Below are 23,562 nucleotides of genomic sequence, written 5' to 3' on the forward strand. Positions count from 1 at the left end.
GTGGAGAAGGTGAGAAAAACATCACAAACATCTACTTATTCCACTGGAAGTCGGAGACCCGGAAGGATTTGTCTGGATTTTTTCTCTAATAACAACCATTGAAATTAAAACCATCACTCATCCATTAATTTACCAATTTTATTACAGTGGATACGGTGATTACATAGATATTCCCAAAAAATACAGTTAAAAAACAAATAATACACTAATTCTACAACTTCGACAAATGAACATGTTTAGCAGCAATATGAAAATTACATATAATATTCCCAGCAATGTGTTAAAAATTGTAAAGTGGAACTGCAGACAAAACCTTTTATTAGTATTAGAATTGGGTAAGGATTAAAAACGGTTGTTTCTATTCAAAGCTTCTCTAAATAAAATATTAATAATGCTTATCTGAATTTCAACCTTTTGGGCTTGCTTCTGTCCCCATAAGTCCCTCACCTGGATAGAAATCAGCTCTCAATTTACCTATGTATATGTTTAGTTGTAGTTTAATAGTTCCTTGGAGAAATCCATCCGCACTATTTCTCCTGGTAACTATTACCTTTTGGACAGAAAGGGAAGAATGTAAAATTTTAGGGTTGGGATATCCTCCAAGTTATACACCTGTTCCAGTGACATTTATGAAAGAGAGGATCTACCGTCACTTTGTAAGATGTTTAATGACTTCCAGTAGTGTTTTATGGCAGGAAGTGTTAGAATCTTCTCAATGGAAATGCAGACAGGCAAAAACATGACAAAAGTTCTAATCCTTACATACACTATCCAAAACTGAAAAAATGTGGGCTGGAAATATTCTTTAAAGCAAACCCATTGCAATACAAAAGTAACAGAAGTAAGGCGTACCTCTACAAAAAAAATTAATAAATATGGTGTTTTTTGTTAGCCATGCTGAAAAATACTGATTCAATTCTAAGAATCTGCTTTAGTTTAAAGGAAACAAATTATTACAAGGGTAATAATTTTCTCAATTCCTCTGCATCTCCTAGTGATTCCTCTTATTGACCTCCACTTAATAAATTACTTCATTATGACATGTAGGTCAGAAAGAGGATCCAATCAGAGCTAGGGGAGCCCCATCAGATGAGTTTCCGTGCAGACTTCAAAAAAAAATTTTTCAAAAAATTGGAATGATGTTGAAGTGCGGGGACCAGGAAACAGTGAGTCAGCCTTGCTTCAATTTCTTGTGCATAGCAAAGGGTTGCTTTAGACTTCAGGTATAGTATATTGGTATGTATGCAGCGTATAACAAGTACATGATCTAAAAAATGAATCAGAGATCTATGACCCTGAAGCAGGCAAGCAGGGATTGAGCAGTTACTTTTCACTCCCCTGGGCAGGTTCTTTCTGTGCAATGATCTGATAGAGAGTTTCTCGGAAATGTTTATCCCTACTTAAATTTCTGGCAGCTTCTTTTAGATTCTGGAAGTCATTTGTTTCATCCGGAGACATGAAGAAGGAATGTGAGTGCCTCACTGGAAGACAAAAGGAGAATATTAAAGATGTGATGCTCATCGGGGTGCAGTTACCTGCTTGCAGTCGTATGTTAAATATGCAACATGACTTTAATGAAATGATTGCCCTTTGAACACCCTGCCCTTACCAGGCATTGGTTTATTCAAATCTCTATATTGACTAAATTCCCATTTTACATTTCAAAATTCAGTACTGGTGCCCAATTCTGATTAGGGCTAAGATTGCATTGGCTCTTTGTGCATGGTAATGAAAAGACCACATGCATTATGTTTTTTGTGAAGCTGAGCCATATGTGGTTTATGCACAAATGTGGGCATTAGTTCATCCATTCACAATTTTTTGGAAGGTCCTAGAATTTATATTACTTATTAGACATTCATTTCAACTTTTTCATGTTTAAACCAATACAACTTTTTTTTTAAAAGTGTAACCCCAGACACGTTTATTTCTAGTTTTACTATCTGAAAATTGTCTAGAGAGATTTTCCCTCAACTCCTATCTCGTTGATCCCTCACTTCTTCAGCACTGACACAGACAACAATATATGTTGGGGGTTTTAGCTCTCCCCTATGCTTATACAAGTGTATTTTTATTGCTTCCAGGCCCTTTTGGATATTTTTTCCTACTTTCCTATTCTGACATCACTTCCTGTTTTGTTCACTAGGAAAAATTTTTTTAAAGCAGCATTCTCTGTCTACAAATGTGATGTTTTTGGATAATTTTTAATTTATCACCAAAAGGCAAAATACTGATTTGATCATAAAATTGCCCAAAGCATTAATACCATTGTTGTGATGTTTAAATTGTGTGATGTAATTCTATTATCATTCATTAGCGGTTTAATGCAAATGTCTTTATTTGCACCTAAAAATTATGCTGAGTGTGTCCCTGCTTTTACTTGCTTAGCATACATATTAACTGGAGCTTCTGGAAAAGTAAAACCGGGGAGCAGATGGCCTTTCTGTGACAAGCCTGGCTTGACACGAAGGTTGATATAAATGCTGATTTGCATTGCACATTCGCTCTGCTCTACAAAAGCAAATGATGACGGTTCCTCCTTAAGCTTAAGTATGGTCACAAAATTTGAGTGAATGGAGGAACTGAAGCAGCCCTGGCATGGAAAGGGTTACGTAACTGAGTGACTCTTGTCCGCCTGTTGTGCACCCACCTGTCAGGGTCACTGCCTGCTGCTGTCAAGCAAGAGAGAGAAAAGTCACAGTATATACCATGATTGAGTTGATCTACTAAATCCTATCAAATCTCCTAAAAGCCATGAATTGATAAGACGATGAGCAGATATTATTAGAGGATAACTCATTCAGCATGTGCATGCATTTCTACAAATCCCAAAACTGGCACAGTATTCACTGACAAGGGACGCAGTGCTAACAGCTAGAATAAAGTATGAGAATGTAATTTTAATTCCCGCTCATATCCTGAAATCATAGTTAGTCTGTAGCATAATCTGTATTGAGATAACATAAAATGAAACAACTCCTCAAAGATATTAGGAATTAATGACTACAAAGCATATGCAGGCAAAAAGTAATACAATCTATTGTTATTCCATCTAATAGTTCATGTTCATAGATGACATTATAAATGCTTTATTACTGCCTCTCATTTGAAAGCTATAAAACCATATTGTACATACATTTGCAGCATTCAGTACATCATGCAGACCATGATTGAATTCCCTTTTACTAATCTTTTAAAAGTGTTTATTTTTACTATTATTACAGTATAATCTTTTCATGTCGCACATAAATAGGTCATAAATTAAGTCAGCAAAAAAGACTAAATTTATTTTTTTTAAAAACTGCTAAACTATAACTTTGATAAACAGAGCCTGAATGAATGTTGTCTGGATCAACTGCAGCAATTTTCTATTACCAGAAACATGACAATAAAGCTTTTTGTTGAAGATCAGATATTAAATAAACAGCTGGTGATGTTTGAACCCCAGGCAGATTTGCTTGAACATTAAACAACCAGAATAGAAGGTAGAATTACGGCCATCATTGGAATGAAAACACCTGTATCGTTAAAATTTGGCCATAGCCACTGATGTATTCTGCCACCTGAACTCTATGGCCAACAATAAATTATAGCCAAAAAAAGTCTCACTCTCTAATATTTAGTTGGACCGCCTTTAGCTTTGTTTATGGCAGGTATTTGCCATGTATTATTTTGATAAGCTTATGCAATATTACAACATTTATTTCTTTGCATAGATACAAAAGTTTTGCCAAGATCATGGATCTTCTTCTCTTGCCGATTCCCCATCGGCTAGGAAATCAACTCTGTATCTCACCCAGATCAATCTTAACTTTGGCAGAAATATTGTGCTTCCTAAGTACTCACACTAACAGTCTTCATCTTATTCTCCATCTATTAGATGACCTGACTTTCCTTTTCAATGTGAAAACACACAAGCTATGTAGGAAACCTATAGAGCGAAACACATCAGGACCTGAGGCCCACCTTCTGCTTATGTGTTCTAAATCAGATTAATGTTCTCTCTAGGAAGACTTTGTCTAGTAATGGAGCTTTGACCCCCCACTGTAATCACTGGGCCACTTTGATCTGTATCATATATGTCTAATCATGCACCTATGTGTTGTGGTGGCTTATTACTTTATCATTTAACAGAATTGTTTAACGATCACGAACATACCTGCCACAAAATAACCCTCTTTTATACCTTCTACTTTTTTTTGTTACTAATTTTTGGGGTTGGCAGAATTTTCAACTGCAAGGAACCACGTATCCACCCTTTTATTATTTTGACTCTTTTGTGGCCAATACATGTGTAAAAATGTTGCCTTATTATCCTTGAACAACTCACAATTTGAGCTTGATGAATCCTGGCATTGTCATCTTGGAAGATGCCCATGCCATCAGGGAAGGAAAAAAATACATTGATGGAAAAATCTGGTCATTCTGTACATTTGGATAGTCAGCTGATGTTTTGGACACATAATGTTGCTGAACCCAGACCTGACTAACTAAAACAACCCCAGATCATTACACCTCCCAAAAAATTTGCTTCCAAAAGTTTGGGGACTTTTTTTTATTTTGGACTAGCAGTGTATAAACCAGTCCTAAGTGAAAAAGATCTGCAGTGCAAGTAAGAGCAATGGTTTCTAACCAGTTCCTTAGGAGCCATATGTGCCTTCAATCTATCTTTATTAGTGGCTTCCTTCAGGTTTGCAATAATCACAACAAAGTTTACTTAATTCAGATACATTGGACTAAATATTTAGATTTGTAAAAATAAAATACGGATAGTCCTCGAGTTTAGGACATCTGACAAACGGACATCTCCTAGATACGAACGGGCTTCTCTGGTTGTTCTTTGCAGGACAAAGGCTTGATGGGGGGAGGGGGTGGTTTGCAGAAGAAATCTTTTACTACACACACCTGAGGTTGTTGGTGATCTTAGGGGTGTGAGCTTTTTTTTTTTTGCTTTTTTTTTTTGCTTTGTTTGTGATCAACTCACAGTGAGGATTTTACTGACACCACGCTGCCCAATAATATGTTGGGACAAACATCTGTCCTAACTGCATTTATTAAAATAAATATTAAAATGTACCTGTTCTGACTTACATACAAATTCAAATTAGGAACAAACCTACAGTCCCTATCTCGTATGTAACTTGTATCTGGACTACCTGTACTGATAATTTCTTGGTGTGACTAGTAGAGTTTGAAGGTTTCTATATTAAGGGGATCATATCAAATGAAACATTTACTTCCAAAAGCCAAAGCTTGATGATATAACACAACCTTTATTTTTAGGCATTCAAATCAAGAAACATTTGAATTATTTCCACCATCATCATGCCTCATACTGTTATTTATCATTATTTTAATATTAGGGCACTTTATCTAAATATTTTCCAGTAATTACTTTTTTTTAAAATATAACTATTTAGAATCAATTTTGGGGAGAAGATTACTGATGATCAAATCAATCTATTTAGGCAATGTAACCCTTGTCGCTGAATCGTCATATGAAATGTTTAGGCTTTGAGGACATGCTGGATTGCAGGGCATGCTGGGAGTTGCAGTTATATAATGTGTTTGCTCTGATTGGGTTTACTGCATTTGATGCTTATACAGGAGGACACGGATGACAGCGAAACGCATAAATATCAAAAACCTTTAACTCACATCGAGTGAAGCTGGGTCGGTGGTGTAAACGACAACTTTTGATTCTCCTGGTGGCACCCCGGGGCACATACACTGAGTTTTTCATAATCACAGGCTTCATTGCTTCAAGTTCTGCATTTCTGATACAATCTTCAAAAAATTCTAAAGAAAAGATACAAAAAACAGTAAATACATATACTAGTCTACTATTCTCAGTTGCAGATTATACCAGTGTTTGCAGAGCAGTAAAACTGAAAACAGAAAAATAATTTCTTATGTTGCTCAATGTTACCTAACTCTAATAAACTCCTTTCACAACTTGCCTAGGTTTTTGCCAAATATGTAAGATTGGTTTTAACCATTTATTCATCGTGTGTGTATCCTATGCTGGCTGATTTAGTGGATTCAAGGTTAGATTTAATATAGACATCAAGTCTAACACAAATGTTGTAGCAAATAGGACATTCACAATCGATGTTTGATACACTGGGCCCGATTTATTAAAGCTCTCCAAGGCTGGAGAAGATAGACCATGAGGGAGAACCCGGCCAATCCAGCAAACCTGGAATGCATCTGATCCAAGCCAGAAAACGATTGTCAAACTAATAGCAAATGATTTTTAGGAAATCAGTTCCAGGTTTGCTGGATCACACAGGTTTCCCCTTGATATTCTTCTCCAGTCTTGGAGAGCTATATTAGATCAAGCCCATTGAGTGAACATTGGTCAGGATTTTTTCCTTTGGCCAGTTCAGATCCACTTCTCTCACTACACTCAAATATATATATATAAATAAACTATACAAATATATATTTGTATTTATTTTATTTTTTTTGCTTACAAAGAATACATAGAAAAACTACATCTACTACTACTAAAAGATCGGCTTGTGTACTCTGATGCTATCTTCTGGAAGATCAGTTCCATTACAGCTTTTACATGAAACACAGAATAACTCCAACTCTGCAAATGCCTTTCAATAAATTGTCAGTGCTGCAGGTGATAGCTGACAGTAAATCTCGGCTACCTTTATTATATGGCTGCAATGCCCATTTGCTGCATATCTTGTTGTCCTTAGTTACTGGCATCTGGAGCTAGCAGCTAAGACTTGATTTAATCTATGCATTTTTATGCCAAGGCAAACAGCTAAATACAGATTTAAACTACAAGTATATGAACGATTTTGGGGTTTATGCATTGTTGATGAACACCTACTTTTGTATTTGAATGCAACTTTGCTTAAGAACCGTTTTATCTACAATGACAATGGATCTCAACAGGACCTGCTGAATTCCAAGAAATGCACCCTTTGGAATGGTAATACATGCTAAGTGCTTAAGGTGCAAAAGCAAGAAAGCAATGCTCACCTAATATTATTGCACAGTATATATATGCTGACATATTACGCAGTGCTTTACAAAATCCATAGTCATGTCACTATCTAGAACAGCTTTTACCCACTAAGAGATCTGTAATTCTGTGCAACCAACCATATTCAGCACAACTGTCAAACAGCACAGTCAGGTCCTGAACAACTCACGTCTGTAAATCAGACTACAATATGGTTGTCTGGACAAGAAGCATCAACAGTGTTCCCCCCAGCCCCTTTTAGCCGGGTGCACTACCGGGCACTTTTCAGTAACCACCCGGCTGTTTTTTGGGTGGCTACTGAAGAGTTGGGTCACAATACAAGGATTGCCACCCGCTTAAAATTTCTTCCCACCCAGCTTAAAAAAAATTCTGGGTTGAGCACTGATCAGAATACAGATGTAATTGATTTGTAATTGTCATCATCTGCCCTGTCTCTCAAGAAGTGCATATTTATGCAGAAGTGAATGTGACATTTACTATACACTATACTATATTTCTTCCATTACTATCCTAAAGATATCCTAAAGGCCTGATTTATTAAAGCTCTCCAAGACTGGAGAAGATACCGTTTCATCAGTAAAGATGGGTGATCCAGCAAACCTGGAATGGATATGGCTCAGGACTGAAAACATTTGATAACTAATATCAAATGACTTAGGAAATGACTCAAGAATTAAGAAATGACCGAGAAATCTAAAGTGTATCCTTTCCAGCAATGGAGAGCTTTAATAAATCAGGCCTAATAAGTTTGTGGTCACTGAAACAGGTGTCTTCATTGAAAGCTTGCACCTCCCCTCTTTTTCTGGAGTTAAAAGGTAAAATTATACCTGTAACTTTCTGTCTCTGTCCCCTCACCATGAGGACAGGTTTAGTTATATACAGTTGTTTGTGAAATAAAGGTTTTGACAATCACAAGAAATGATGGGTAACCCATCTTCATCTATTATCTTCTGAGCTACTTTTTACAAATAAGTTACCAACATGGTAATCTGAATATTAATTACAACCCTTTAAATTACCTCATATTCCTATTCTAGCAACCCGCCTTTTACAGAATACTTTTTTGGTTCAGCACGTTTGCCTTTCTTTAAATGTCTTCTTCTTTAAAAAATCTTCTGTCAGCCACATTTTTTAGCTTAACTCAAATAGAATTTCTTTCAAACTCATGCATCTCATGTATATTTATGCCTGGCTTCACACTGCGATGGGTGTTTAAAGTTACATCTTCAAAAAAAAAGTCTCTCTGAAGATTCAATGTTTACTGCATTATATAAACTATGTTTCTGAATCCTGTACAAATATTTATTTCAAAAGGTAATGCAAGAAATAGCAAAGTCTCATTTCCTGACCGTATGATTGGACTCACTTTTAAGATGACTGACGTCTGCCCTCATCATTTCTTCCTTGTCCTGGTTGAAGCCAGTGGAGTTTAGGCCTGCTTCCAGTCTTCGCAATGCTTCTTCTGCATCTCGCAGCCTCCGCTCCAGGTCTAACTGCACCTTTAACTGTAGCTGTGTGGGAAAAAGCAGTATTTGAAGTATGAACCCCCTCCATTATGTGCTGGTATTTCTACTGTGTCTAGGAGTCCTGGGCACAATGGTGAATGAACTGTCCAAAATTACAACAACTACTGAAAGAGCCTTTCTCAGTAGGTGCTAGGGGTCCTTTGAGTTATTTCTGCCTCTCACATATATAATCCATAAAATAAATATTTTTTATCTATCTGTAGTAAGCGTTCTGTCCACTGACCATCAGAATTATTCCCATTGACTACCAATGAAAATGAGATTTGTTCCCATTGACCACCAATATAAGCAGCATTCTTCCCACCATTAGCATTTTCCTATAAACAAACAATGTAGGGTGGACTCTTTCCATTGGCCACCAATGTAAGAAAACCTCTTCCTATTGCCCACCAATGTAAGATAGATTTTTACTACTGACCACCAGTTTAAGAAGCATTTTGTTTCTCACTGGCTAATAGTGTAATGAACTAGAGAAGAGTGATCTGTGTCAGATTGAATCAGGTCAGATTGGTTAAGCAATCCGAGTCGGCATTCATATGTTTTCAGTGAGCTGTTCTATACCTGTCAATGGCACCAAAAGCAAAACTGAGCCAATCTGGATACTGGACAATGACAACTACAATAGCCCAGCGATGTCCGGCTAAAGTTCACAAACTGTAGTTATGTCCCCACTTAGATGTTCCAATTACAGTTTGCACCAGCTTGTTAAATTTCACTGTATCAGCTGTCGGACCACGACCACTGTCATTGTTCCTTTACAGTATTTCATGTATTTTTTATGTTTCTCTTGTAGAAGCCTAAGGATTGGATGAACACAAAACATCCACACATGAAACGCTATAGTATACTTTCCTTTGGATACAGCAAATCAGTGGTTTGACTGTCTTGGCATAAATTGGATTCAAGTAAAGTATAAATGCAAATCAACTAGTTTAAATGGGCTCATGGTAAAATAATGTTTTGGACACAGGAGAATTATATACCTAGGATAACAGGTAATAGATATTCAAGTATTCAGGATAGGATTGTTTCATATAGCGGAAACTTTCCTTTATATCCTCGTTTAGGACATAACAGGAAGTGAAAGTCTCTCCAAAGGAAGAGAAGTCCTGTCGTAGACAGTTGTCATCTCTATTCCAAGGACAACACAATTTTTACAAAATTTTCTCTAACATTTTGTCCCAGTGGCTATGATCACCAGGACAAATAAAGAGGGCAAAGTAAGAAAGAAATACCAACTAAGCTAATGCTCTACCCTCCTACATGGCCAAAATAAATATTCTCCACCAAGCTTTGTGAATTAAGCCTAATGTACATAATGAATTTGCATTGGATGTTGGGGTTGTGTAACCAAATCATTGATATGCCCCTTATAGCGGACCAATTTGGCCAGATAATAAAATCTAAATCTGAATGTATTAGGAAATCACGGCAGACTTTTACCAACCAGCTTTTGTTGGCATTCTGGTTACACAATGTGAGTGATAAATGCTGTTTAATATATTTAGTGATATATGTATTTTAAAAATCCATTTTGTCCACTATCAGAGAACATATAACTAAACAGAACAGTCAGTGGTGTCTCATTCAGTTTGTACTAGTAGAGTTTTTACCTTAAGCTCTTTCTCTGTTTGCTCCTTCTCAGCAGTGAGTTCAGCTAGAGACGTCTGCAGGGCCTGAGACTCAGCAACGTATAATGCTCTTTCCTTCTCTAGGACTTTAAATCGCTCTTCTTTTTCCTTCATCCTAGGGGAATACCAGAGGATATATAGTTTTTTTTTTACATACAAATGTAAGTCTATCACTAAAAAAAGTTTCTTTGAACCTAGGTTCCCATTAAACAAAGAGACTGCAGGTTAGAAAATAGCGGTTATTCCTTATACCTGTTTAGCACTGCTTGTCTTATAAGAACATCTTTCCATAGATTATTGACTGCACATTACAAAGTGCATGGTAGCATCTTCATTATTTCAGTGCCTGTCATACTGAATTAGAGAAAAAAATACATTCTGTAATCACCATCCAAAATAGATTACAGTGACTGGACCAACTATAAGGTTTATATGTAAATGAATTTTCTCACACGACAGTTCAAGTATAATCAGCAAAACAAGTTGTGTTTGACTTACTGTCACTAGGTGTTCTATAGTTAAATTTTTTCATACAACGTCCACCTAGAATTCATATATTTTAAAACTGGCTTTAGTCAGAAGATTATGTGGCTCTTGGGTGAACACTGTTCGAATAAGTAAAAAACCGATAAACCTTTAAATATCTATATTTACTTTTTTAAAAATACATAACTCCTTTCATTTTTTAATGTGCATAGCGCTAAGCTTTTATAAAAAATGGGTCATGAATACAGATGCACATAGTACCCTAATTTTAATCACCCCTCCTATTGTATGCTACTTCTCCCACCTCTTCTAATACATACACACGTCCAATGCTTCTCATCCGATAATCAGCTTAGGGCAGATACTGGACAAGAATCTGTGTGTACAGCGCCCGTCGCCAGAACGACCGTCCTGGTGGATCTACGGATGATGGACGAGCAGGGTGCCGCCCTGTCGTTCTCCCCCTCCCATCTCCATAGAGCAGAATGGTGCTGTATGTATAACACTCGTTCATGCATCGTGCAGTCCTTAGTCTTAGTCTTTCACGATCCTTTCCAATAATAACTATTGCACGTGTGTACCCAGCTTTAGATTGTAAACTCCTTCAGGCATGGTCATCTCCTCCTCCTGTGTCATTGTTTGTATCTGACTTGTTTAATGTACAGCTCCGCGTAATATGTTGGCGCTATATAAATACAGTTTAATAATAATACAATATGTAGGTCTAAAGTGACGTCAACAAGTAGTAAATATATTTATTTTTACATGAATTGTTCTTTTTGGCTGTGTTAGTGCTTGTTCACACCAGGATGCATGTGTTTTTGAGCATTTAATTTGCATGGGCTGACGTACTTTGAGTTTTTATAGGACCCTATTATACTTGAGTTGAAAATCACAAGGAAGAGCAACACGACAAAATGCAGCTTGTAAGAGAGTTTACATACAGTGCTTTGGTGGGAACAAGTTATATGAAAAACAATGTATTTATTTAAATAATTCACAGGCCATTAGGCTGACCATTGGGCATTAAAACGACATTTTACCAACACAGTACAGCAAATCTCAAATAATCAAAGCTGTTGGTTAAAGGTTGTTCAAGGCCCGGTGTTGACAGACTTTGGGTTTGTGTGGGTGACATTAGTTCAACATCAATTTAAAGTGGAAATAAACCTAAACATGGGCAGGCGGTATCTTTAGCTTGGCCCTTCTACAAAAAAATAAACTTACCTGCTTTTTCTCTATTTTATACCTAAACTTTGCTAGCTCTGTCGTAAGCCCCAACACCTTCACCCAGTCCTCTTTCTGCACTCTGGGTTTAGGATCTTTGGCCATCTTGCTTTTCCAGGTTAGAATCTTGTAACTCTCATAAATGTTTGGGACTTCATTCATTCCCAGCAGCCAGGTATGTCAGAATACACTCAGTTCTTCTTTAAGATTCATTGATAAGTGTATTTGACCTGTACTGGACCTTTTTCAAGTGTGTTTTACATTCCCATAGACTTGAATAGAAGTGAAAAACATATTTATAGAAAACACAAGTGTGCGGAATTTGATTCATCATTTTTGTGGCATAAATTGGTTTGGTATGGCCAGAATTTGGGTTTGTTGGACCATGTGTCATGCAGAATTTGCAATCTTGGGTCGTGAAGCACAGAACATCTGTCCCACCTGGTTTCAGCCTGTAGCTTCTCCTCAAGTAACATCTTCATTTTGCTTTCAATCTGCTGTAGATTACCATGTAGACCCTGCCTAGGATTCTCTTTGCATTTGGCTGAAGATTGGTGGTAATCCTGGCTGGCTTCCATTATGGCTATGGTCCTCTGCTTCTCTACAGACAGCTCCTATCAATAAATATATAGGTGAGTCCCATCTCACAATGAAGCAATACAGTTTTCATGAAGCAGACATTTAAGTTGACTTTAGACATTACATAATGTGTAATATGGCCTGAAAAGTATTTTTTAGTGAACACCTAGTTCGAGTATTTGTAAAATTGTTTTTGAGTACAATGTTGGGTCTTCAAGAAAAATCAGGGCAACTATTTAAAGTATGGAAAGCCAGGGGCTACAGCACAGGAATGAAGGGGTATAGAGTTTCTCATTGTAAAATGCCTACTCTTTTAAATATGTGTATGTACTCACTTATATGTGCTATTGCATTATTACACAAAATGAAGAAATTGGTATGTAAATGAGCCATGAGAGCTAGATTAGTTACCATGTTGGCTTTGTCACAAGGGCTTTTTCAGCATGGTTTTTTTCCCTAGAAAAGGAAAAGCAGCTGTGCGGACAGAAGCAACATGCCGTTTCCAATAACTGTGCACCCCACAAAACAATTTTGAGCTGCCCCTATTAGGCTGAATAGGAGCAGTTGGGAAAGCTGTTAGCATAAGGTAAACTGCTGGTTTACAGCCTAAATAAAGCTTCATTACATTAGGCATGTATATTCCTTAAAGCTAGATATGAGTGCACAAAAATGGTCATATTGCTTTATAGGTATGGGTATGCATATTGAGACTTTACCATTACTAAGTAGTCAGTATTAACACTGTGATCTTTGAAAACTTTTTTTTTAACCACAATAAAAAAGATTGAAAAATGTTTTTTTTGCATCACAAGTCAAATATATCCTTGAATGCCACTATAGATTACCCTCTAAATGGTAAAATTATAAAACGCACAAATCCTTCACTTCCCAACACATCTTGATTAACTTCATCAGGAGACATAACACAATATTTTTCAGTGTTTTTAAAATGTACATACAAAGAATTACTTCCAAGGGTTACATAGTAGAGATATATAGGTGTAAATTTGCAGGCATTCAGACACGCTTTAAAAAGGTTGAAAATTATTTATATTATTTTTGTGGGCCCAACTATTCAAAAGCATGGGGTACCCTTACAAACTGACTTCCATGGGGAAAACCTGTTCTTTAATTAACCACGGGTGCCAGTAATTGCGCCTCTATAGATTGTTTTACATAGAAAATATCAAGAAGTGTCTGACTATGTAATCCTAAATAGCCACAAATGTTACAAATCCATTTTGTGTGTATGAAATGCATGTGCAGACCCAAATATTAGCTTGTATGCGTAGCAGTGATATCATCCCTGGGAAGCACATAGTCTGTGCTAAGAGAGGAGCTGTGGCAGGAACCCATCAAGTCCTCCTAGTACAGGAAGTCTGTAATGGGCGTGTGCAAGACCAGTCACCCTACACAAGGAAAAAGAGCAACAGTGACTGGTCTTTTTTTACAGGAATGTTCAACACAAAGAAAAAATATGCACTAGATTACTACACAGGTCTTGAAAAGACACAAACACTCCAAGTTTCAAATAAAATTCACACTTTAAAATTTATAGAAGCGACAGTTATCTCTTAATATTGGACAGTGATCCAGCATATTGCTCACCTCTATTGTCTTTTGCAGGTGCTCTGTGAGACTACACAATTCTTGCTTCTCTTCTCCTACTCCCTTGAGACAGTGGACGGTCATTTCAAGCTCCCTAAAGTGAAGTAGAGAGTGGGAACGAAGAGCTGTCATTTAGTAACACTTCAACCAAATTCACAAAATCACAGTGAATGCATTTCTAATATTTAAATTTCAACTTACTATATCTATGAATTATTATATAAATTGGAGTAACCTGCTGCATCAGTGTCATATTTTACACAAACACACAACTTTATTGATTCTAAATGCGCACACACACAACTTTATTGATTCTAAATGCGCACACACACAACTTTATTGATTCTAAATGCAGCAATAAATAATAATTGTAAGACCAAGCAATATCTATGTTTCAGATTTAAGTTTTTAATTATGATAAAAAATAAAGATATAAAGAAATAAAGTAATAAATAGAGTTTTACAATTTTATCCATTAGCCAACTGTCCTACATGCAGGTATTGGTGTTGCTATAACTGATGTGAGCTATCATTATTACACTGTATAAATATTAATGCAAAACTTTATTAAATTTATTTATATTTAAGTATTTTATAGAGTAGGAAAGAGTTAGAACCTCTAGAAGTGCGGTCAGAACATAGAGGTGTTGAGTGCTTCCTTTCAAGTTCCACTTTGACCAATAAATTAAATAATGTATAATTTGTAGGTGGTGTAATAATAAGTAAGATTATACTGAAAGAAATATGTAGACTGCCATTGTTCTCCCCATGTAAAAATGGTATGTGCCTGGATGTCATAACACATCCAGAGCAATTACTATATGGGGAGACCTGGCATAGGAGAGAAATGAAATATCAGGGAGTGTACAGGGAATAATACTTTTATCCTTTCTGTATCTTTAATTTGCAGACATGCATGTATAAAAAGGAATAAAATCAGACTCCAGATCAAGTTTACCGCTTGATTTGTTCTTGTTCCACTCTTAGTTCTTGAACAAGGTCTTCAAAATGGCTCTTTTCAGTCTCCAGGACCTGATTTATTCTTTCTAGCTCCTGAAGAAAGATTATCCACAACCAAATAAAGTATTAGGAAACCAGAGAGATCCATTCAGGCTCATTTACAATATGAAAATAATGTATGAAATGCAGCTATAGAACCAAATCAACAATAGATTTTCACTGATCAGGATTTATTACAATAGAATCTGCAATAATTCACAATTTAATATTACTCTTACTTACTTATTTAAAGTGCACCTAACATAAGCTATATAATGTTTTCTTCTTGAATGCATGCATTTTGTGTAACGTGTAAGGATCCAGGTATTGCATATGTTTGACTTAGATCATAGTAATCCCCCCTGCATGGCCTTTTACAGTCTGAACATGTTTAAAAGGAAATTGTACACAGTAAAAATAAACCCAAATGTCAGCTTTAGATCCTATGATTTTACCTTAGGCCCCCATCTATGGGGCCTTTCCGTGAACACACACTTGGCTGTGCAATATCTATATAAAGACCAAGTCATTTAAGTCAAATAATTTCTTTTTGTTTTATATCTTAATGATACATTTCTTTTCTGTTGTTCAATTAGTCCACATTAATACGAATATATTCTTTGCAAAGAACTGCATATCTCTAATGCCTGTGGCTACAATTCATGCACTGCTCAGAATGTCTTTGTTACCACCCATTGTGCTTAAAGTGACACTACAAGGGTAACACCCATATCCATGATCCAGAATGCAAGGAATGCTGGTGTTGCAGCCTCGAGTAGTTAGCCAAAAATAGTAAAAACCACCATCAGCCTCTACATGGACGGACTACATAAACCTACACTTTTTAAATTAAAAAAACATTTTTACAAAAAAAAATTGATGTGAGAACTGACTTTTGATTCGAAAAATTACATTAGCCACAATGTTGCAAAGAGTCCGATTGTACAGATTCAAGGAAAACAAGAAGTAAATGTATTTATCTGATACGTCACCTCTTTCTGCTCCCGCTGTGAGCACAGCTCCTCGGTCTCTGTCATCAGTTTATCTAAGGAACAATCAGCAGAAAAATGAGTATATGGTGCTGATTCTACTAACATCAGCTTGTACGTACTGGAAGGGTCTGACATCTCAGAGTAATCTGTCAGTATTGTTCTTCTCTATCAATATGCATACATTATATAATAAATATATCTATAGTACCATTATAATTTACTATACCATTATAATTTACTATAAATAGCCCATAGCTCAAATATGTGTATTCTTCTGCCCTCATGGTACCCTTATCCTGGTAATTATATACAGTTATATATTGTTCCCTATACATCTTTGTAAATGTTATTTATTCTAATAAGATGGGTGAAAACCAGCTGCTGGTTATGCTACCACATTCCATTAGACAATACAAGAAAATCTTGAAAACCAACATAGTCCTGCAACGGGATACTATATTTCAGGTGTGTCAAATCCAAATAAAAGACTGAATTAAATAAAATAAATCTTCAAGGGCCCACATCATGTTTACTAAGGGAGCATGCAACTATATACCCAGGTTTGGTCAAAAAGAATGGAGAAGGTGGCCAAGAAATTTGTTACCATATTGGGTATTTATTGCTATCTAGGTCTAGGTTGGAGAAATTCCCCTTTACCTCCAGTTCTGCTAAACTCTCACAATGGCAACCCTTTTAACAAACACAAAAAGATGTTGAATATTCAGTACAAAAATAAATACTTCTCTTGTAGTATGATAGGGGAAGACTACAACATTGTCAGCTTTGTATTACTGTATTTGTTGCAAATTCTCTATTGTTTCCTGTTAAAATGTTGTCAACCGGACAGAAAATACAGGGACATTTTCTTTAATGGAGCTCCAGACAGCAGTAAAAACAGAACAAGGGTATTATTCACTTTATCCAGGATAGGAAAAAAAAAAAAAAAAAAAAGATTTTCCTTTTAACATTATAGTGATTATAACATAACTGAAATGAAAAAGAAAGGTCATAAACCATTTCCTGAGATGATGTGTAATTTAGGTAAGGAAATGTAACCCTCATTAACTGGACAGCTGAAACTCAGACAAAGCAAATATTATTTAAATACAAGAATGAAGTGCATTCTTACTATTTGTATATTTGAAACAACACCTGTATTTGTCGTTCTATGACAGTTTTCTGTAATAAAGACCAGTCACTGCCGCTTTCTCTCTATGTGTAGGGTAACTGGTCCTGTATCCACCCCCTGTACTTTTCTACGAGCAGGTGAAACTACTGGATCCCACCTGAGATTTGCTCTCTGCACAGTTTAACAAGGTAATACCTGGGACTGCAAAAGCATTTCATGCACATAAATGTAAATTGTGGAATTTAAAGAATATAATTAACAAAAATACACAAAAAAGGTCCAAGCCTGTGAGGACAGTGTTATGATCCGGTTTGTCTCCAGTGGGTCAGGTATGGGTTCAGCAATGTGATGCACCCCAAAAAATCAGGTCAGCCGACTACCTTAATAAACTGAATAATAAGGGTTTGGCATTAATTAATTTTTCTTTCCTGATGGCATGGGCATATTCCAAGATGATATGGCATATATCATACCCTATCTTGCGAAGTGTATTGATACAGGACACAGCATCGGGTTTACATACCAAAATACTCCTGCCTCTCTTTAGCTAGCTGCAGACCCTGAGCTTCCAGGCTTCCAATAATTGCCTCTCCCAGCTGGGCGTTCTGCCAGGTCCTATTTGTTAAACAATAGAAGTATGCATTAGCACAATCAGAACATTGTCTCTTCCATGCTCTGCATCCATCCGAAAAAACAGACTTCAATCATAGAACATAATGGCTAAAGACTCATAACTTAGTGACTTTATAGACTATATGTGTAGAAGTTCATTTTTCCTCTCCTTTAGGATTTTAAGAGAAACTGTAGCTCAATAAAATACTTTTAAATGTCACAGCTTACTAGTTTGATTAAAAAGCATATTAAAACACACAGTCCCTTCAAATATTGATAATAATGTGTTTATCAATCAGATATCTGTACCTGAACACAATCAGAGTGACCCTGGAAGGGGCTAAGCCAAATACAACCAAATATTGTCAGAAAGTAGAAAAAAAATCCCACTTTAAAAGTGGGCGTACAGTCGGGTTTTTATTGTAGAAAAGGACAGGTGCCTGTGTGGGAGTTACAACATTCTAGCCTGGCCAAAGATTGAAAAGAAAGAAGGAAGAAGATGGCAGTGCCCATTACGGAATGGGGACAGGTGAGTAATGATTGGGTTTAGTTCTGCTTTAACAAGAACACAGATCTTGCTTTGGTCGACAGCCACATTTGCTTCAGCTGTCCTCAAATACCAGAACAGTTGATAGGCAAGTCTGATTTTTCACAAAAGTACTTTTTAATTCTGACACGTGGTGTTTTCTATTGAAAAATACCCAGCACATTTCTACTTTCAGCTTATTTTAACCAAATGAGCGTATCCAGATGTCAATGCAAAGGCTGATCAATTTGGTCAATGCTACTAGGACAGACAGGCAATGTCTAATTCAGTAACAAGGTGACAGGTGTACAGGTTGTTGGGAATGACAATGGATTTACATCACTGGACAATGTCAATGTTGCGGGATCATTTGGAGAGTGCATGTGAGGGAAAAGCCCCAGGCATATGGCCGGGTATGGTATAGGAACGAAGCCACCAGCACACTGCCACCCTTTTCTGGCCACTAAGGTTGTATGACTGGATAAGGGTCCTGTTAAAATTTAGGGTGAATTTAACTTTTTTTTACTAAAAGAAAAAAGACTAATATCATACCTTTATGGCGCATCTAGCTAAATGTATTTCTTATAATTCTTCCTGTGTTGGTAGCATGCGGCAGTACTTGACTCCCCATGCCTATAAAAAATATATATTTCCGTATTGCTCAAAAGTTTCCTTGTTGAGATTTCAATGTTCTTGCAGAAATTGGAATTCTACAATTCCACCAATCTGTAAACATTTAGCTTTTGATTGGTTATGCAGGGCAAGAAGTTGTGAAATTTGTTGGACCACTCTGTTCCAGGTCCAAAATCCCACCCTTGGTGTCAGGAAGACTGCATAGGTATAAAACCTTCAAATTACCTGGCTAAAACTATGAATTGTTACTGTTACACAAAGATCTCAAGTGTGAATTGTATCATGAATATTAGTGGGGTATACCCCACAAATATTCATGATAAAATTCAAACTCGAGATCTGTGTATTTATATAAAATCATATAATTATCTGTTATCTATACATGATGAATGTTATATATACTTCATAATTATGATTATTGTTTTTGTTTTGGTACAATATATTGTATCCAGTCCTAGTCTCTATCCCCTGAAGAAGCATATATGCGAAACGAGACAAACCTTTAGCATCATAATAAAGATAGCTCGCAACATAATACGGGAGATCATAAAAACCCCATAGTTTGTTTCCATGAGCCGATATTGAAAGAGTATGCCTTATCATTGTTGATTTATAAACAAAAATGCATATGAATTGAATAAGTTATGGTTTTATTTACATCTTGCCAAAAAAGCCGTCTTTTGCGCTCCTTCTTTACTTCTTATTACCATTTAGGCTTGGCATGTAGTTATCACCCTCAACACTTTAATTCCCCCTTTTGGTACACTTTTCTTCCCCTATTCATGAATTGTTAAAGACATGTTAGAATGGCAGACTTCCTGACACCGGGTCTTGGACAGTCAATGGTGTTTGCAGCGTTTGCGTGGGTGGATATAAATGCTGGGGTATTTTTCCATACTGCTAGAACTGATGAAGCAACTTAGAAGGCTGTCAAACTTCTTCAACATTACAAGACCAAGTCCAGAAGAATATGACTGAATATGACCAGAAGAATATGATCTCCTACTAGCTTTTGAGTACTTCTCGTGCCAAGGACAGAAACGTACTTTGGGGGAACCTCTAGGTGTAAATGTGATTTTTGTTTTTATGGGCTACTTACATCTATCCTATTTTGGCTGGAGTTCTGCATTAATGAATTGTGCATGTAATCCCCATATGTCTGCATTTGTAAAATCTTATAGGTAGGACCTTCCTTCTTCCTACGCACAATGAATAAAATTGAATAAGACATGTCCTTGTGGAGCAGCATGTTCTTTGTCTACGTCTGTGTCAGTGTCATAAATTCCACTTTGGCATTTTCATAAAGCAGAAAAACTAATGCACTTACACTTTGCCAGATTCATGCAGCATTTCCAGCCACTGGCTTTGCTCAACCTCAGTCTCTGCAGCCAGCAGGATGTTTCCCTGCAGGGTAGAATGAGAGAGCTGCAGTCCCATTGAACTATGGTGTGATGAAAAGCCAGAATACGTAAGGAATCATCTGCATCTGGCTCAAGAATTGCATATAATGGCACTGATGTCATTTTACAGATCCCTGACTTTTTATTCCTAGCTAGCTGGACCTTCACCATCCAAGGGTCAGTACTCTCCTAATTTCCCCCCAGACATTAGCAGGAGTTAAAATGACAGCTGAAACCTGAAGGCTTTTAGCTGATTGCTTATAATGAGGAAAAAGAAAAGTATAGACACTTTTGGCCCAGACAGTATCTTAATGCTACTGACTGACTCAATTGCTTTTTTGTCCAGAAAAATTTGACTAAATTAGTAAAACCACATATACAGAAAGTTGTACGATGTTAAAAAAAAATAGCAGTTATTACAATTTATAAAAATAATACATGGAGATCCTGCCATAAAGGTCTTGGTTCAATCACTTCTTGTTATGGGGTGACCACCGTTTTGCAATTGTACTCCTATGTTGTCACCTTTGTGCCCCTGGTTTAAACTACAAGCAGGTTGGCCTAAATATACTGCAGAAACATAAATCACTGCTGTCACTATCAGCAATTGTCTGATGATGTAAAAACTATATTTAATTATTTTAAAAGGGCATTTTTTATTATACATGGTACTGTGGAAAACTCATATCTAGTTAGGTTAATCATTTATCACACTATGCATGCTCTGTTCTGTCCCTGCTCTTGCTCACAGATTTGGGAAGAAGCCAGGAAGAACAACCAGGAGCACAGACACCCCTCTACCTCTCTAGCCCTTTCAACTCCCGCAGTCTTTCCAAATCCTATGGCTGTGGTCTGGATATTCATTAATTCAATGAAGTTAAATTACATATCAGACTGGGAGGGGGTAGGCTAGAAATCAGACCATGACACCAACAACAATTTTTTTAAATTAATAAGTACGCTTTATGATAGAATAAGGTAGAACACATTTCTGATTAGTCTCTGATTAAAACAGTCATTATCCCAACATGTGCTACACGTTAGTTCTAAAATTAAGTAGATAGATTTAGTTACCCAGAATTATTATATATAGATCATTAGCTGCTCATGTTATCAGTTGCCCGATATCGTTATACCAGATGCATGTTTTAAAGGGACATTGTTTCGATTTCCTGATTATAGTCTACCGTGTGGGTTTATATTTATACACATCGATCATTCCTTAGGTTTTCTATACATACTAAAACCTCAACCCCCACACACAACTGTACAGAATGTTTGGAGGATTCATGATTAAATACCTACATGGAAATCTTCATGTGAGACCTTAATGGCATATGGCATGCTGGGTTCCTCTTTAGCTTCCACCTGGCAGCCACCAAGTGGTATCACTCCCTGATAAAAATAAAAAATAAAAAAAAGACATAAAATAACATAAAATGTAACAATTGAAAGGTTATATAATATATAATAATAACATGGAAAGAAAATTGTTCTAACAAAGGGTTATGAATGACTCAAAGTCTAATGCCTATTGTAGCTCGTGTCGTGCAGCATTCCATAGTCATCCAATACTATTGTAAAAGAACCTTAATAGAAAATGTCAAGCTACACATTACCATAAATATTGCCCAAATATTTCTTTATATATAACATGAATGTGGGGGCCATTGGCATGGTAATAAAACAATGACCACTGAAAGATTGCAAGCATTTCCACCCATAAATAATTCCAATACTGTACTGTAAAGAATGTCTTTATTATTCATAAAACTATTTCCATGACAGCTAACCCCTTCCCCCCTAGTATGTAAGTCAGGAATTGGCACAGTTTCTGAATTATAGCAGTACAGCTTGTGGGATTTTGTTGATGAGGATATTGGGATGTGCAGTCAAGCTGAAGTATTAGAAGACTGTGTTATACTAATGAATGTATGCTGGTAATCTCTATAGGAGGTATAGATGTGTCAAAAGCAATAAGGATTAACAATGCACATTCAAAGCTCACCTTGGGGTGAATATTAAAATATCTGTTGCTTTCAAAGTTCCTCCTTTCATTCTCAGAATAATACAGCAAAAAGCTGTCCTTGATAATAAAGAACCTGTAAAAAAGTAAAAGAATGTTTTAAAAGATGTATAGATTGAAGACAATGTATTAAATATTGCTGATGAATTATTGTTATCATTAAACAGGATTTATATAGCACCAACATATTACGCAGAGCTGTACATTAAACAGGTCAGATTCCAACAATGACGCAGGAGGAGGAGAGGACCCTGCCTGAAAGAGTTTACAATCTAAAGCTGCGTACACAAATGAAATAGTTGGGGTTGCAAATGACAGACGAATATAGACAGTGACACAGGAGCAGAGGACCCTGCCCCAAAGAGCTTACAATCTAGGAGGTGAGGGAAATTACTGTTAAGAAAACAATTCTATAGCATGGTTTGTAAGGTTTGCACTTACCTCTTGGACCATTTAGTAGATTGCCTTCCAAAGGGTCTTTTCCACAACACCCCCTGAAGCTGCACCTTGGTTCTTATGTCCAGGTTGTCAGCGTCTGTATGCTCCATGGATGGAGATGGGGAAACCGCGCTTGATTTGGAGTTAAACATTTATTCCAGGCGTGGTCCTTCCTGAGGCTGCCAGAGGACAGTGAATGTTATGGCCTGGCACAGAGGAGGGGAGAGGATGCGGAGAGGGATTAGGAGGAAAGTGAAGACAGAATTGTAAAAAATACTGAAGAATAGACAGACAGCAAAGAATAGAAAAAGAAGTTACCTCAGATAAGAGCTGATCACTGTGGTATCGTAAAAGATAAATGTTTGAATGAAATGGAGGGATGAGAGCTGGGATAGAAGAGAGTGATGGGAACGTTCCACTTTCAATCAATAGCTTCTCTGCTGAGTCAATACATGCCTCAGTAAATGAAAGTTCATGGCCATCTCTGATCATTTGTCTAATGACACAAAGAGGCTGGAGAGAGCTATCAGCTAGGACAGGGAGGACCGTTGTGTTTTAGCAGTTCTATAGCACTGTGGTGTCACCTTTTAATTGCTGTGCTGACAAGAAAACCCTTAAAAGTCTCTTCTCTGGATAGAAATGATATATGTATGTGTGTGTGTATATATGTATAAATATTTATATATATATAACCCTACTATACTACACAGTTCACCTAAATTGTATATTTCATTTTCATTAGAT

At 36.6% G+C, this 23,562-nt stretch overlaps 1 protein-coding gene across 1 annotated transcript; it reads right to left on the bottom strand.

Moving 5' to 3' along the window:
• On the bottom strand, positions 1-23,224 carry PLEKHD1 (pleckstrin homology and coiled-coil domain containing D1). Its single transcript, XM_072428388.1, has 14 exons — positions 23,137-23,224; positions 22,822-23,024; positions 22,363-22,456; positions 21,660-21,749; positions 20,282-20,358; positions 17,707-17,798; positions 16,055-16,107; positions 15,022-15,116; positions 14,064-14,157; positions 12,318-12,490; positions 10,146-10,278; positions 8,373-8,517; positions 5,659-5,799; positions 1-1,481 (listed from the first exon to the last, which is right to left on the bottom strand). Exons 2-14 carry the CDS (start codon positions 22,968-22,970, stop codon positions 1,324-1,326), a joined length of 1,494 nt encoding a protein of 497 aa, XP_072284489.1. The 5' UTR covers positions 22,971-23,024; positions 23,137-23,224; the 3' UTR covers positions 1-1,323.
• Positions 23,225-23,562: the final 338 nt, after the last annotated feature.

The sequence above is a fragment of the Pyxicephalus adspersus genome, chromosome 12 (genome assembly GCF_032062135.1).
Source record: "Pyxicephalus adspersus chromosome 12, UCB_Pads_2.0, whole genome shotgun sequence".
NCBI classification, from domain to species: domain Eukaryota; kingdom Metazoa; phylum Chordata; class Amphibia; order Anura; family Pyxicephalidae; genus Pyxicephalus; species Pyxicephalus adspersus.